A 17,446-nucleotide genomic window follows, 5' to 3' on the forward strand; every position below is an offset into this window, starting at 1 on the left:
CGGTATTGCGAGAAACTGTGGCTGTGTCATCTGCCTGTGGACCCACAAGTACGCCACACACACTTCACACGTATGCCACACACACTCCATACGTACGCCACACACACTCCACACGTACGCCACACACACTCCACCACACGTACGCCACACACACTCCACACATACACCACATGTACGCCACACACACTGCATACGTACACCACACACTCCACACGTACACCACACACACGCCACACGTACACCACACACACTCCACATGTACACCACACGTACACCACACACACTCCACACGTACACCACACACACGTACACAAGTACGCCACACGTACGCCATACGCACTCCACATCTACGTAACCAAATGCCGAATCCTGCTTTTTGCTTCGCGAGCGAAGGTAACAACCTCATGAGCCATATTCTCACCTGAGAGCTGCAGTCGCGAGGCAGCTATGAATCCGTTTTAGCGTTGTGTCGTCCGGAAAACGGTAGAATGACAAGCCCGATCCCTTATGAAAGCGGGATGTACATCCGACAGCACAACAACTCTTTACCATCGTGTCGGGGGCAATTTATATGTGAGACAAGTTTCAAATTGCCGCCATTACGTATGGTGGCAGAAGCAATGTTGTACCACCCAAGCGGTCACGTGACTAAGACGATAACGTCACATGCAACTTCCCTATTAGATTCATGATGTCACGGCACACAAAACTACTCATATCTTTGGAACGGCTGGTTGGATTTGGACAAACTAAACGCAGTTTTGTAGGGGAGAACCGTGCGCGAATGTCGATACCAAATTTGAAAAAAAAATTGCTGACGCGCAGGGTCAAAATCGATGCGCGCGCTGACCAGAACCCGGAAATAGATTTTTCTCGGCCTAAGTGTGAGAACTGAATTTTTATGTTAAACCACTGATTATTAGGGTGGTCCAAAAATTTGAAGATTGGATTTTCATTTCTCCACAAGCCTGCCCCTATTCCTATTGAAGAAAGTAGTTTGTGGTGAAAATTTGAGCTTGATTGGACAATATTTAGAGGTTGCTCAAAATGTTGACAAATTTTAATGAATAATAAGATACAGAATTTTTAGCATAAAAATGTATGATATTCTGACGTTCAACAAGGTTATCGGAAAATATTTTATCTTCTACTTGGAACCTCTTATTGTCAATTAAAGGCCACTGTTTCTGAAACCTCTTGAACAGTCTGATCTCAGGTCCGCTAGTGGGTCCTATGACTTTAGTTGTAACATCAGAGAGCATTACTTCAAACACATGATGATGACATGCAAGCCAGACAAGCTTAGCATCCAAAGCTGCTTCAATGAGGGTACCTGCTCCATTTCTCAGCCCTGTGTTGGATGCAGTGGTGTCAAACAATATGCCTTTCACCAACTGTTTGACATTCCACTCCTCAAGAAGTTGTATGCATGCATTTGCTTGTGCTACACCAGTGCCTTGGGGAATTTTTGGGACTCCAAGCAACTTCTCGGTATTCATACCAGTTACAAGTATCGCTATCCGATCAACAGATTATTTGTGATTGCCAGTATAATCAGGGAGCAGTTTCCCATCCCAGTGTAGTAGGAGTGGGCTATTACATGAGAAATTTGCCTTTTCTTCAGTGCCCATTATTTCCCTTCCACGAATTCGAGCACGACGAATTCCACTGCGTGACAGAGAAATGTCTTCAATGGTATGACCAAGAGATTGTGCAAAAGCACTGGCCACAAACATAGCATGCCGATCTGAGAGATTTACTCTGTCCAGAGTTGCCACTATTGCTGGAGTGATCACCTTGATGGGAGCCTTTTTTGCCTCTTTGGCAGAAGATGGACTTTGGAGTTTGAATTCATTGTCCCCTGAATCGGAGCTTTCAATCTCAGACTCATCATGCTCATCACCACAGCCGATGTTGATGGAACAGATTGCATTGCTGTTAGAGTCTCAGCAGCACGTTTCTTCTTTCTTTTATCTTCATTCTCAAGCCTGATACACTTTCTGTTCTCCTTCACTGCCAGAGTGTTGTCCACAGAGCCCATACGTGAACTTGAGGGATCCTCACGCTGCATGATAAGGATTGCTTTGTCTTCTTCATTCGTCATTTTCTCAAGCGCATCATTTGGTGAGATATCGAAGAGGGATTGAAGATCATCTTTGAACATCTGCTCCTTCACTCTTAAGTTTTTGAATGTCTTGGTTCTATTTTTCTTTACCAGTTTGTAGGCATCATACAATTTCAAAATTTGGCACTCACAGGAATCTACTCTCTGCACTGGAATTCGTGCTTTCTCCCAGTATGCACACACAGCTTGTACACTAAGTTTGGCACTTTCACAAACTGTATGGTGTTCTTCCATGTGATGGTACACCATTTTCTGCAATGTGTATCCTTTGGTTGGTAGTCCCCCACATATTATTTCCCTTTCAGAGTTGCCCAGCAACCAAACTGTGGAAGAGCTGCGAGTTTCTGCCATCTGAAAAAAACAGGACAAATTAAAAATGTTATTTTTTGAGCAACCTCTAAATAAATTCCAATTGACCTCGTATTTGGTTCATATGATCTTCATAAACATAGGAACAAGGGCAGCCTTGTGGAGCATGGATTGTTAATAGTATTAAATATTACATATATCTGTGGACCACCTTACTGATTACGTACAGGTGTAACCTATTACACTTATTTTGCAACCTTTCAAACAAATAATTTGCTCCTGAAGTGATTTAAGGATAATTCGGCAAGGGGTTTGAATACTCGTGCACCTGAGAATCATCTGATTTTCCCTGTAAATCTAACTTGTTCATATTTTATCTGCATTATTTCAGCTTTATCACTTTGGAGTAGTTGTGAAGATTCTATACAGAGTGACTGTATGGGCTTGACTAATTCCAGCAGAGAACTAACGGTCTACATTGGCAGCACAAGATAATATAATGGTTCAAGTTATCTGCTGTAAAGGATCACAAACTGCTTACGTTTTGGGCTTTACCCTCTTGTCGGTGCAAGACAGAGAAATGGGAATGGAGTAGAGGTTTATATAGTGATTACCATCACCTGTGACCTCACCACTGACGTGCTTCAGGTGAGGAATACCAATTGAGCAGAGGTATGAACGTCATGAGTGATGTACTGATGTTCCAAGTTTATCGATGAAATGCTGTTCTTTGAGTTTTTGGGAGTCATTGCTAACGTGGAACAGTGCTAAACCACAAACTGACAGGTATCGATGGATAGTTTGGCCTGCCAGGTTAAAACGATGAGAGACTGGTTCACACAAGTCATTATTGTTAATTCTGACATTGACATGTTACAAAAGTAGTCTCCAAGCCCTCGTCCAATTTCACTGATATAAGGTTCATTGCAAAGTGAACACAAAATGCGCTGAATCACATTGGAGGTTGTGCAGGTAAAATGATCATGATCGGTAATATTGATGGTGTAATCTGGTCCTGGCATTGATGTCTTCGGGTTGATGAAGTTACAGGTATTACAACGACTGCACAATGCACATGCACTTTCACATTCCTAATGGGAGATTGGAAGGTAATGGAGGGATTGGATTGGAGAGAAAATGACTGGTTGTTCAGAAGGTCTCAAGTGTTTGCGAGTCTGGTGGGCGGGTCATTGGAGGTTGTGGGCGTTTACAAAGAAAGGCTTGCACTAAAATATTGCACTGATAATGCTGCAAGAACATAAAAGCTGATAGTCTGGTACAGATATACTACTGTGTTCAAAAAGTATCCGACCTTTATTTTTTGTGCGTAAAAAAAGAGAAGCTACGGAGGCGTTGATTGGTGCACGTATGTAGGCGATCCTAATGCACACGCGTGAATTTTTTCCCACCTGCAGAAGCTGTCATTCGACGGCAGACCGCCGATGAGTGAGGACATGTAAGTGAGCGCCGTCGGATTTTCGTTTTTGACAAAATGACGGAAAAACTTGAACAACGCTACTGCATCAAATTTTGTGTAAAGCTTGGCGATTCCCAAGTGGAAACGATCCGCAAGATTCAACACCATTCATTCCATTATGAAGGAGGATTTGGGCTTCAGGAGAATCTCAGCGAAGTTCGTACCAAAGTTGCAAACGATGGAGCAGAAGCAACTCCGTTTGGAGATCGCACAGGACATGCTGGAGACTGTGAACAGCGATCCCAGCTTCCTCAACACAGTGATCACTGGCGATGAGTCCTGGGTTTATGGGTACGACCCAGAAACCAAGTTGCAGTCATCACAATGGAAGCATCCAACATCCCCGAGGCCAAAAAACACAAAATTTGATGCAGTAGCGTTGTTCAAGTTTTTCCGTCATTTTGTCAAAAACGAAAATCCGACGGCGCTCACCTACATGTCCTCACTCATCGGCGGTCTGCCGTCGAATGACAGCTTCTGCAGGTGGGAAAAAATTCACGCGTGCGCATTAGGATCGCCTACATACGTGCACCAATCAACGCCTCCCTAGCCTTTTTTTTTTATGCACGAAAAATAAAGGTCGGATACTTTTTGAACACACTACGTACAGTGTTTATTTTCCCAGTTGAAAAGCAAAATTTCCGAGTCTGATTTCATCAATAACTCTTTTTGTTAGCGACTTCAAAATATTGTGAATATCTGATCATTGTAAACTGTGGCCATCCTTTATTATTCTGTTCTGCTTTTTCGAAAACCCCAGATATTGACAAAAGACAAGAGCAATTGGAGAATTTAAACAACCCCTGTGGAAAATCTCAGGCAAAAGAAAAGGTAAGAGTCTGAAGGAAATGGAATGTATCGTATTTATTGATCATTAAAAAAAGGTGGCATACCTTTCTTAGACGCGCTTTGGAGACCACGCAAGATCAATGCAAAACTTATGGCTCGTGTTCGATAAAGTAACATGACACGAGTGGCAAAATAGTGAGCTTACCTTGTGGAATGGTTTGCAATATTTTTGTCTGTAAGCATTTTAATGAAACTAATGCATTCATGTTCTTAAATTTATTTTTAATTTTTCTTATGAATCAAGAACCGCCGGGAATCTATGCCTCTTTTTCCCATTGAAACATTGCCACGACATTTGTGGATTCGACATTTGCATTTTTCAGAAACGTATCCCCCCGCATTTGCTGAGGTTCTGCAGTACGACATGAAATACAACATTAAAAAAAAAAAAAAAAACATCTTTAGAGGCCATTTTTCCCCGCAAGCGGGGGTTGGCCTTTTTCGGGGACCGTGGTTGTTGTTGTTTTTTGGTCCCCTTTTTGAAGCAATGTTTTACGGCCGGATGCCCTTCCTGCCGCCAACCCTTTTTGTCGCCTTTTTACGACAAACAGGGAATTACCAGTGAACTGGTACTCAATTAGCCGACCTCGGAAGGATGACAGGCTGAGTCAACCTCCCTGGCGTTAATTCAGCGATCGACCGGGATTTGAACCCAGGATCCTAAGCTGGCACCCTAGCCGCTAGCCCAACACCAGGGCCTATGAAATACAACATAAATTAACAGAAATATATTTTGTTACTTGGCGAATGTATTTTGCCAAGTGTCGCTCTGATTGATTTCTTGTTTGTCTCTCTGTTTGCCTGTGACTAGGATATCTCAAAAACTTTTATGAATGGATTTGGATGAAATTTGGTGAGCATGTTTGGTGTGTGACAACGATGAATTGATTCAATTTTGGTGAAAATCTGCATCCAGATCCGAGAATTTTCTAATTTTTAAAAGTGATTCTTCACAATTGAGGGACCTGGCCAAAAACAATATAAAGCATGATATTTCAAAACGTTGTGCCGGATTTGGATGAAACCTCGTGGATAAGTTGGGTGGTTGACAAGATTTGAGTTAAGGACCGGCTCAGAGACATCACTTCCTCTGAGGTCAGTCACATCCTGTTACATCACCTCCTGCAAGAATAACCCAAATGGCCAACTGGGAGTGCCAACACACAAAGGTGCACAAAATATGCACAGCATTCAAAAAATCACAGTGCACGAGAATACGAACAAAAACATTATGAAGGATTATTAAGAAATAAATTATCCTTTTTTTTTTTGTTTGTTTTTTTGTATACAAGATCGAGGCTCGTAAAAGACCTATCGTCAATCACAAAAAAAGACAAACGGACACACAAAACATACAATAAAGGGAGCGGGAGATAAGATGGGGAGAGAGAGAGAAGCACACAAGTACAACAGCAGAGAACAGGGACAACGGATGATCCGAGAGAGGGAGACTGGTGGGGGGGGGGGGAGGGAAAGGTATAAAACACATGGACACTGCTAGAACTTCCCGGAAAGAAAGAAGTTGGGATTTCCAAAAAAACAAGTCGATCTGGGGTGAATTAACCGGGGTAGAAGAGATCAACGTTTTGGATGGGGGAAGACAGGAGATGCTGGTGAACAGCTGTTTTAAAGACCTGGAGGGAGGAATGGGATTGAAGAGAGTGAGGGAGTTTGTTCCAGAGGTGGGAGTAAAGGGGAATGAAGGTGAGCAGAGAGTCTTTATTTTGGCAATTTCACCAGAAGAGGGTTACTGGCAGATCTTGTGCGACCTGAAGGAATATTTGAGGGACAGAGCACAGATAGAGCTGGGGGAGCAAGGCCAGATAGGAGTCGGTGGAAGACAGAAAGACCACCAATCTGCCTGCGGTGAGTGAGTGAAAGGCCCTCAGAGTTAGCTTCATCGTGGGAGATTCCAATGATTCTGAAAGCTTTGGTTTCAACAGCGTGAAGCTAAGCTAGGTGTGAGGCAGGAGCACCAGCCCAGAGGCGAGAACAGTATTCCATTGAGCTGCGGATGAAAGCCTTGTATGTGGCGAGGAGCTCAGGTGTGCCAAGGAAGGACTTCGCACGACGGAGGATACCCAGTCGGCGACTGGCTTTGAAGGCCAGATTGGAAATGTGGTTTTCCCAGAAAAGATCATGGCAGATCGTGAGACCCAAAGCTTGAGTGACAGAACTTCTTGGAGAGAATTGCAGAGAAAGTAGATGGAAGGGTTGTCCTGTCGGTTTTTTCGGAGAGACATAGTAAGCGTTTGAGATTTGTCAGGATTGAAAGACATGTTCCACTTGTTTGGCCAGTCTGTGATTTTGTCCAGGTCTGCAGAGAGTGAGGAGGCTGCAGACTGCCGATCTGAGGGATGAGGAATGGAGCGGCAGAGAGTAGAGTCATCAGCAAAGAGATTGAGAGGATTTTCAAGAGAGTCGGAGAGATCATTGATGAAGACCAGAAAAAGCACAGAGCCCAGAACACTGCCTTGGGGAACTCCAGCCTGAACAGGAAGAGGAGATGAGAGAAACCCATTCAGGGCCACATGTTGACTACGACTTCAGAGGAAGTCCGCCATCCCTGCTTGGAGATTTCCATGGATAGCATAGGAGGAGAGTTTGGTGAGCATAGCGGGAAGCCAGACTGTATCAAAGGCACGTGATATGTCAAGGGAGACAGCTCTAATTTCCTGTTTGGCATTGAGGACTTCCATCCATTGTTGAGACAGCAGAAGCAGCATGTCCAGAGAAGTGTGACTTGGTCTGAAACCAAATTGATGATCAGAGCCTTGATGATCCCATCCAAAACCTTGATCTTTTCTACCCCTGCTAATTCACCCCAGATCCACTTTTGTGAAATACCGACTTCTTTCCAGGAAGTCCTTGAATACACGTCAGGTGGGTCAACGACAACCGTTGACTACCTGATGGTGCGTAGGCGAGATAGGGGGCACCTCCAGGACACAAAGGTGATCCCGGCGGAGGAGGCTGTTTTTCACAGCACCACTTGGTTGTCTGCGACATAAGGGTGAAAGGTGCGAGGAGAGCTCGGCGGTTGAAGTACCAACCGAGAATGAAGTGAAGGTGTGGAGGTTGAAAGAGGTGACAGTGAGGGAGGAATTAAAAGAGTGGGTGAGTATGGCAGAGGATGGTGTGGTTGAGCTTGAAAGTGGTTGGATGTCAATGAAAGATAGTCTGTTGGGAGCCGTTGGTGAGGTATGTGGATGGACAAAAGGACCACCGACGCACTCGGAAACATGGTGGTAGGATGATGAAGTTGGAAAGAGGATTGACGAGATGAGGAAGAAGTTCAAGGTGGGATGATGAATTTGGAAAGAGGATTGACGAGAAGAGGAAGAAGTTCAAGGAGTGGCAGAAGGCGAAGGGAACGGGGACCGAAAAGGCAGAGCATGAACGTTATGAGGCAGCCAAGAAGGCTGCATAGAAAGAGGTAGCAAAGGCGCAGGAGGCATGCAGGGAAATGTTCGGAGAACGCTTGGATTCGGAAGAGGGGCATTGAGCGGCATTCAGGATTGCAAAGCAGATAGCGAAAGAGAGGTATGATGTGATCGGGGTGAGTTGCTTGAAGGATGAAATGGGACAAATCGTTGTGGACCCAGATGGAATTAAAGGAAGATGGAAGACATACTGTATATGGAAATGCTGTTGAATGCAGAGAATGAATGGGATGGCAACGTAGAGAGTAACCCAGTTTTAGGACCGGCAGAGAAGATAACTGAGAAGAAAGTTGAGGAAGCGATAAATGCAATGGAGAGTAGAAAAGCAGGAGGGCCGATGGGTGTTGTGGGAGATATGTTGAAGGCAGTAGGAAGTTGGGGTGTGAAGAGAATGACAGAGATCTGTAATCTGCTGGTGAAAGAAGGCCGCATTCCAGTAGATTGGGAACTGAGTACCCTCATCCCTCTATGCAAGGGGAAAGGTGACCCTCTGGACTGTGGCTTGTATCGAGCCATAAAGTTATTGGAGCATGGAATGAAGGTATTGGAAAGGGTGTTGGAGAGGAGGATAAGGAAGAAAGTGAAGATCGACGAAATGCAGTTTGGATTTATGCCAGGAAGAGGAATGACAGACGTGCTTTTTATTGTGAGGCAGTTGCAGGAGAAGTACATGGAGAAGAGGAAGAAGCTGTTTCTTGGGTTTGTTGATCTGGAGAAAGCATTCGAAAGGGTTCCACGCAATGTAGTGACATGGGCATTGAGGAGGTTAGGAGTGGAGGAATGGTTGATCAGAGTATTGATGGCAATGTACGAAAGAGCACGCAGCTGTAAGGATGAAGGACGGGAACAGTGGTGAATTTGATGTGAAGGTGGGAGTGCATCAGGGGTCGGTACTAAGTCCACTCCTATTTTTAGCTGTGATGGAGGTGCTGGCTCGGAACGTAAAGGAGGGTTTGCCGTGGGAGTTGTTGTATGCAGATGATCTGGTGTTGATTGCAGAAAGTATGGATGGACTGAAGGAGAAGATGAACAAGTTAGTATGGAGGCAAATGGTCTGAAGGTGAATATCGAACTACATTCAATGTACAATGTGCGCTCAGTGGGTTCATCAAAAATGTAGTGGTTTGAGAGGGTTGTTAACCAGTGTGGCAGCTACATTCAAGTGTAAGGTGTGCACAGAGGGAGCTGCAGATGGAAGAAATGTTGAGTTGGATCTTGGAGATGGCGTGAAGCTGGAAGGTGTGAAAACATTTTGCTACCTCGGAGACGTGCTGAATGGAGAAGGTGGATCAGACTCTGCAACGGTTGCTCGAGTGAGATGTGCATTGAAGAAGTTTTGGGAACCGAGTGGCTTGCTGACGAGGAGGGGGGTGTCGTTGAAGCTGAAAGGAAAGGTGTATGAATGATGCATGTGTGAGAACTGTTATGATTTATGGGAGCGAGACATGGGTAATGAACATAGAGCAGCAACGGAGGCTGGAAAGGGTGGATATGCGAATGGTTCGGTGGATGTGTGCAGTATCGTTGAGAGATAGGAAGACAAATTATGAATTGCGAAAGATGATGGGAATAGAGCCTGTGATGGATGCTGTGAAGAGAAACAGGTTGAGATGGTTTGGTCATGTGTTGAGGAAGGGTGAAAGTGACTGGTTGAGAAGAGTGATGGAAATGAATTTACAGACTTGGCATTTAATATGGAATATATATTTTTTCTTGACTTGGGTTTACTTTCTTAACTCAGTATATCAATCTGGTGAGTTTCTTTTACACTTTGGTGATTTATTTGTTGAAAGAACCATGTCACTGATTAATCTGTCGCAGCAAGAAGTCAACAACAGGATTATATCACAGGTGGCGTGGCAAAATGTACGGACAGGTGCATTTGATGATTGGCTTCACAGTCGGGTATACAAGGGTTGTTGCGTTCTGTATTAGTGGAAAACAACTGCTGCACGTCTCCAAAAGTTATTGCTGCTTCCTCTGGAGATGGTCCGTCAACTCGACAATGCTGTTTGTCATGGAGTGGTGGCTTTACGAAATTACGGCATGAAACAGCGTGCTATTGCTCGGCAGTATGGCATCACTCAAGGTCAGGTGTCAAAGATCCTGAAACGAAATGCTCAGAGGGGTGTCCCTACTCCAATACCGAGGCCAGGACGTCCCCGCAGAACCGCAAGGAGAGATGATCGCCAGCTGCACCGGTTAGTCCGCAATGGCCGTACCAAGTCAGCTAATCGGCTTAGGGCTGAGCGGCAGCAACTGACAAATGTGCCTGTATCCAGAAGGCTAGTCAACCAACGACTGGTTCAAGCAGGCTATCGTGCCAGGCGTCCCCTGAGAAAGCCACGCCTGACCAGACAACACCGCCAGCGCCGATTGCAGTGGGCCAGAGAGCACCATCAATGGCAGCCAGGACACTGGAATCACATGATCTTCAGTGATGAGTCTAGATTTCTGGTCTATCGTCAATATGGCCACATCCGAGTGCGCAGTTAAGTGCATGAAGCCTACAACAAAGATTGTATCGTGCCAAGAGTCCAAGCTGGAGGTGGTGGGGTGACCGTTTGGGCTGCTTTTCATGTAGGGGGCAAAACTGACCTGGTTGTTCTGAATGGAAACCTGAACCAGTTCAAGTACAGGGCCATTCTGGAAGAAACATTGCTTCCATTTGCTCGTGCAGCCTTTCGAGGAAACTTTATCTTCCAAGATGACAATGCACGGCCTCATCGTGCTCGCATGATCCAACACTTTCTTGCTGACCGTGGTGTAGAGCATATGGAGTGGCCTGCCATGTCCCCGGATATGAATCCGATAGAGAACTTGTGGGCAGAATTAACGCGTCAAATCGACAACTTTGACCAGCAGCCGACCTCTGTGCGTGAATTGCAGCAGGCTATTGTCAATGCATGGCAAGCGATTCCTGTCCAAACCTTGGCAAATCTCGTGAACAGCATGCCTCAACGTGTACGTGCTCTCCTGAATGCTCGTGGGGGTTACACGAAGTACTGAACTGTAATTTTACTGTCTGTAATCCCAGTCGTAATTTAACTTTTGTTTTTGTTTAAAAAAAAATTGGCTAATGTGCAAAATAAAGAGATACTTCTGGAAAACGTACAGAAGTTTAACACAGTACTGTCCATGAATTGAGTTTGAGATCAGTTTACATCACTTTCAAGGATCAATTTATTTGTTTCGAAATGTCAAATGTGGTTTTTGTTTCTTTTAAAGGTCACATTAACAAAATCTAGAATAATTTCAACATAATTCCAATGAACTTTTGGTTCTAAGACATCTTGAAAAGTAAGTTCACCCCCACAGAAAAATATTCCATATTAAATGCCAAGTCTGTAGAAGGAAGTAGAGGACGGGGAAGACCAGGAAAGACTTGGCTAAAGGTGGTGGAAGAAGAAATGCGGGCAAGGGGGTTAACAAGGGGAGATGCAGAAAATAGGGCAAAATGGAGAAGATTGTCATGGGGACCGCAAGGCTAACCCCTGCTCTCGCAGGCAAAATGGCCTTAAAATGCCTGTTGTTGCTGTTTTTGTTTTTCTGGAAGTCCTTGCAGTTTCCATGTGTTTTATACTTCTCACACCTCCCCCCAAGCCCTCTCCCTCCCACAGATCTCCCGATGTCCCTGCTCTCAAATGTTGTGTTTGTGTGCTTCCCCCTCTCTCCCCATCTTGTCTACCGCTCCCCTTGTTATATGTTTTATGTGTCTGTTTGTCTTTTTGTGTTTAATGTTAGCTCTTTAAACGAGCCTCGATCTTGTATACAAAAAAAGAAGAAAAAAAAGAGATCAAGCCATTGGAGAAGAGGATTTGATATCCGAAGCAATGATGGAATCCATGACTTTGCTGATAATTGGGAGCAGGCTGATTGGTCTGTAGTTGCAAGGATCTGTTTTTGCACCTTTTTTGTGTAAAGTGGTAATGTTGGCTGATTTCCAAGCTGATGGCAGGTGACCTGGAGCAAAAGAGAGGGTGAAGAGAACAGAGAGAGGGAGTGAAAGAGCGGAAGAGCAGGATTTTAGGACCCGTGGGCTGATGTCGTCTGGTCCAGTTGCAGAATCAGAGTCGAGGATTTTGAGGCAAACACAGAGTTGAGACATTTAAACATACTTTACATCTACCTTTACAATAAATGTTGAAAATGGTATCCACGTGTGTGCAGACGAGCTTCAAAATGTCTTTGCATCCTACAGTTCTTGCAAAGCTGTTACTTTGTGTGGATGGAGGTTCAGACGTTTCTTCAGTGCTCTGTGTGTACTGCTTTGAGAGACACCTGCCTTATGTGACAAGTTATGAACTGATTTCCTTGGGCTTAACATGCAAACTGAAATATCGGTAACTTTTTCATCTGATGACACTGAATGCCTGTCAGGCTTAAGCCATCCACAACTGAACCAGTCTTGCAAAATTTGAAAATTAACTCCTGTATAGTGTTGGGATGTGGAACATCACTGTCAGGAAACTCGTCTGCAAACTCCCATCTTACCCTCTCAGTATATTGTTCCACCATGTTCCACCAAAATAACTTGAACCTCAAGTGGCAAAACCATCTTAGAACCGAATCTACTTGCTTCTCAAAAACAACTGGCTTACAACCATGCAAAGGGCTGACATGTTGCTGACGTAATATCATGTCAAGCATCCTGTAGGCCATTTCTACGTATAAACAATGGTGCTACTTTTCATGGTTTACATGGAATTTGCAGATGCACACAGTGAATTTTGTGTCATCCTGCATAATACTTGTATTGAATCAAATTCAAATTTTCTTTCAAATCCATATGGAAGAAACCTCCACGCACAGGCTGCATATTCCATTCATCACTAGACCAAGACTATTTTGTACATACAGCACAGCAGTGGTATCAACTTGAAAACATACTTTCACCTGATCAAGATTGTGTGAATGTAAGGATATTGTTTCATGTTCCCATTGGTGGCCTGTGGAAGAGTTGGTGAAGCCCAAATATGGCACATTATTTGGTTGAACAACGCTGGATGTCCTACGTTGGAATTACATTTCAACTTGGCTTCCATTGGACTGTTAGCAGCAGATTGGCCCACACGTCAACAAACCAATTGTGTTAAAAGACAGGACTCAATCTGGATAACCCAGAGTGACCTCTAACAGGATTCGAACTACAGCCAATAAACTACTTTGGCAGAACAAATGTTCTGTAAAAAGCATGATATGTGATTATGATTATGTGTTTATTCCTACTGTTTTGGATATCTCCAGGAAATATTTATTTTGCTTGTAGTTTTTCTTTTTGTAGTATAAATTTGCTTGTAGTATAAATAATGAAATTTGGGCAACATTTGCATTTGTTCTTAAACTGCAGAGCCTGGAAAAGACAAACTCTTGGGAGCAGAAGATAAGTGACAACCTTGTGCTTCCTAAGCTTTCAGAAGGTGAGATTGTGAGAGGGGGTTGATGTTCCGGTTTTTCTCTCTTTAACCCTAACAGTGGTGTGTTTCATGGTGCTGTATTACTTTTGTGTTATTGGTGTGTGTGTGTGTGTGTGTGTGTGTGTGTGTGTGTGTGTGTGTGTGTGTGTGTGTGTGCGCGTGCGCGCACACACATTTGATTAAAATATATAACCACCTTTAGAGGCCATTTTTCCCCGCAAAGCGGGGGTTGGCCTTTTTCGGGAACCGTGGTTGTTGTTTTTCGGTCCCCTATTTGAAGCAATGTTTTACGGCCGGATGCCCTTCCTGACGCCAACCCTTTTTGCCGCCTTTAACGACAAACAGGGAATTACCAGTGAACTGGTACTCAATTAGCCGACCTCGGAAGGATGACAGGCTGAGTCAACCCCCCTGGCGTTAATTCAGCGATCGACCGGGATTCGAACCCAGGATCCTTGGATCCTAAGCCGGCACCCTAGCCGCTAGCCCAACACCAACAACAACATTTGATTCCTGTTTATAAAAGGTTCTTGTCGTATTGCAATTTTTGAGTATGCTCTTGTTTAGTAGTAGGTGGTCTATTGTCCGTAACATCCTCTCTTGCATCCCTTCTGTTCTGTCTCTCTGTCCTTGTTGGGTTAGGTGGTGGGTAGCAAAGATCTGTGGGTAGTACATTGTTTCTGTGATGATTCCTGTTAAAAGTTTGTATGTTGTTGGTAGACAGGTTATTGGTCGGAATTTGTGGGGTAGTTGGGTCTCTTCAGATTTTGGGATGTTTTTGATGAAGGTGTTGTCTTCTGTGAACCATTCATCCATTTCCTGACCCAAGTGGACCAGTTCATTGAATGCTCCAGCGAAGTGAATGTGGAGAACAACAAATTGTTTCAACCAGAAGTTATCCTCGTCATAGTTTTTTTTTTTACGGCGCAGCCCACAGGGCAAAGCCGTCTAGATCAGTGTTTGTCCCTATGTATATATGTATGTACGTAGTGTGTTCAAAAAGTATCCGACCTTTATTTTTCGTGCATAAAAAAAAAAGAAGCTAGGGAGGCGTTGATTGGTGCACGTATGTAGGCGATCCTAATGCACACGCGTGAATTTTTTCACACCTGCAGAAGCTGTCATTCGACGGCAGACCGCCGATGAGTGAGGAAATGTAAGTGAGCGCCGTCGGATTTTCGTTTTTGACAAAATGACGGAAAAACTTGAACAACGCTACTGCATCAAATTTTGTGTAAAGCTTGGCGATTCCCAAGTGGAAACGATCCGCAAGATTCAACACCGTTCATTCCATTATGAAGGAGGATTTGGGCTTCAGGAGAATCTCAGCGAAGTTCGTACCAAAGCTGCTAACGATTGAGCTGAAGCAACTCTGTTTGGAGATCGCACAGGACATGCTGGAGACTGTGAACAGCGATCCCAGCTTCCTCAACACAGTGATCACTGGCGATGAGTCCTGGGTTTATGGGTACGACCCAGAAACCAAGTTGCAGTTTTGATGCAAGTTTGATGAAACACAAAATTTGATGCAGTAGCGTTGTTCAGGTTTTTCCGTCATTTTGTCAAAAACGAAAATCCGACGGTGCTCACTAACATTTCCTCACTCATCGGCGGTCTGCCGTCGAATGACAGCTTCTGCAGGTGTGAAAAAATTCACGCGTGTGCATTAGGATCGTCTACATACGTGCACCAATGAACACCTCCGTAGCTTCTTCTTTTTTACGCACGAAAAATAAAGGTCGGATACTTTTTGAACACAGTAGTATGTCCCCTCAAATGTATACCAATCAGAGCTGAGGATCTGGTCACATGACAGGTTGATGTCATTACGTCTGATGTCATTACGGCGGTATAGTGGCTTACTCTCCTCACACGGCCATCTTGATTTATATGCCGTTCATGTCGAAAATATCGTCGAACCTGTCATACATCACAATCGCCATGCGCTACCTTTACGTTTTTCATTCAGTGTGAAACACAAACAAACCAATTGTTAAAATGACCATCAAATATCGAAAGCATCGGCATTACGTCTCTTACAACAAAACGGTACGTACCCAACCCTGTGGGGTATAATCTAGATTACAGTAGATTTTCCCTCAATTCTTTAAGTAAAACCTACCTCACGGATGTCTGGATTCCTCCAAATTTCTTTGTTTAATGTTATAAACAGCATTAGCGACTGTTAAAAAAGCTAATCATGTGTGTTTGTGTTTTATAATATTTTACACGCCCGGCTACACTGCTGTTCGACTTTCAGTCTTGTTTTTTTTTCTTTTCCTTGCTGTCATTTCGATTCAGTTTGTTCAGCAACCATTACCTCTCAGCTTTTGTCTTCAATTTTATGTTTGTATTTTATTTTCTGGATTCTCCTCTTTAGTTTTGGGCTTCCATTTCCTCTTTGGAATTGCTGTATTTGTCCTGTCTCCTTTCTGAGCATCTCCCTCTGTCTCTCTAGGTGTTGCTGCCATAGTGGTGCTTGGTTTTTATCTGTGGAACCTGTTCAGTTCTTATGATGTTTTGTTGTTACTTTTTCCAGAATGAATAGTGCTGCTGCAAAATTTACTGTTTAATTCTTTCAGTGGGACTGATTTTGTTTTTGTCCCCCGTCGCACAGCATAGCGAAAGGGGGACTATGGTTTTCCCGTCCGTCCGTGCGTGCGTGCGTGTTTGCGTGCGTAAGCGAAGGACCGCATTCGAATTTGGTGTGTGGGTGCAACCCACGTCAAAATCCAAGATGGCCACCGCCATGTATGTCTGAACCTTGTGGGATGAATATCTTGAAAAATAAGTGAAGTACCAACTTCTAATTTGGTGTGTGGGTGTATCTCGGCATAAGGAAGAACGCTATTGAAAATTGGGTCGCCACGTCAAAATACAAGATGGCCGCCACCATATATATGTCTGAACCTTGTGAGCGAACTATTTCGAAAAATAAGCGAAGTACCAACTTCTAATCTGGTGTGTGGGTGTATCTAGGCACAAGGCAGAACGCTGTTTAAAATTGGGTCGCCACGTCAAAATCCAAGATGGCCGCCGCCATGTATGTCTGAACCTTGAGATGAATATCTTGAAAAATAAGCGAAGTTCCAACTTCTAATTTGGTGTGTGGGTATATCTCGGCATAAGGAAGAACGCTATTGAAAATTGGGTCGCCACGTCAAAATCCAAGATGGCCACCACCATATATATGTCTGAACCTTGTGAGCGAAATATCTTGAAAAATAAGCGAAGTACCAACCTCTAATCTGGTGTGTGGCTGTATCTAGGCACAAGGAAGAACGCTGTTTAAAATTGGGTCGCCACGTCAAAATCCAACATGGCCGCCACCATATATATGTCTGAACCTTGTGAGATGAATATCTTGAAAAATAAGCGAAGTACCAACTTCTAATTTGGTGTGTGGGTGTATCTCGGCATAAGGAAGAACGCTATTGTAAATTGAGTCGCCACGTCAAAATCCAAGATGGCCGCCACCATATATATGTCTGAACTTTGTGAGTGAAATATCTTGAAAAATAAGCAAAGTACCATCTTCTAATCTGGTGTTTGGGTGTATCTAGGCGCAAGGAAGAAGGCTATTGAAAATTGGGTCGCCACGTCAAAATCCAAGATGGCCACCTCCATGTATGTCTGAACCTTGTGAGCGAAATATCATATCATAGCATGTTTTCTGCGTCTTCCACTTTGTCAACTCACATCACTTCACCGACGGGGGACCTAGGCGTAACGCTTGTTGTTTTTAAGATTTCTTTGTTCTGCTGATTATTTCTTTTGTGCGTTTATTTTTATGTTGTCAAATTAGTCGTGGTCTTTCTTCAGTTGG

The 17,446-nt window shown here is 44.0% G+C and overlaps 1 protein-coding gene across 1 annotated transcript in view; it reads left to right on the forward strand.

The window, feature by feature from the left end:
- The window catches only part of LOC137431839 (uncharacterized), a 327,221-nt gene that overhangs the window by 154,164 nt on the left and 155,611 nt on the right, over positions 1–17,446 (forward strand). Inside the window, exons 11-12 of the mRNA XM_078782560.1 lie at positions 4,672–4,742; positions 13,554–13,623. Coding sequence (XP_078638686.1) covers positions 4,672–4,742; positions 13,554–13,623 — 141 coding nt within the window. The remainder of the gene's footprint in view (positions 1–4,671; positions 4,743–13,553; positions 13,624–17,446) is intronic.

This window comes from Myxine glutinosa, chromosome 7 (assembly GCF_964187855.1).
Source record: "Myxine glutinosa chromosome 7, kmMyxGlut1.1, whole genome shotgun sequence".
Lineage (NCBI taxonomy): Eukaryota > Metazoa > Chordata > Myxini > Myxiniformes > Myxinidae > Myxine > Myxine glutinosa.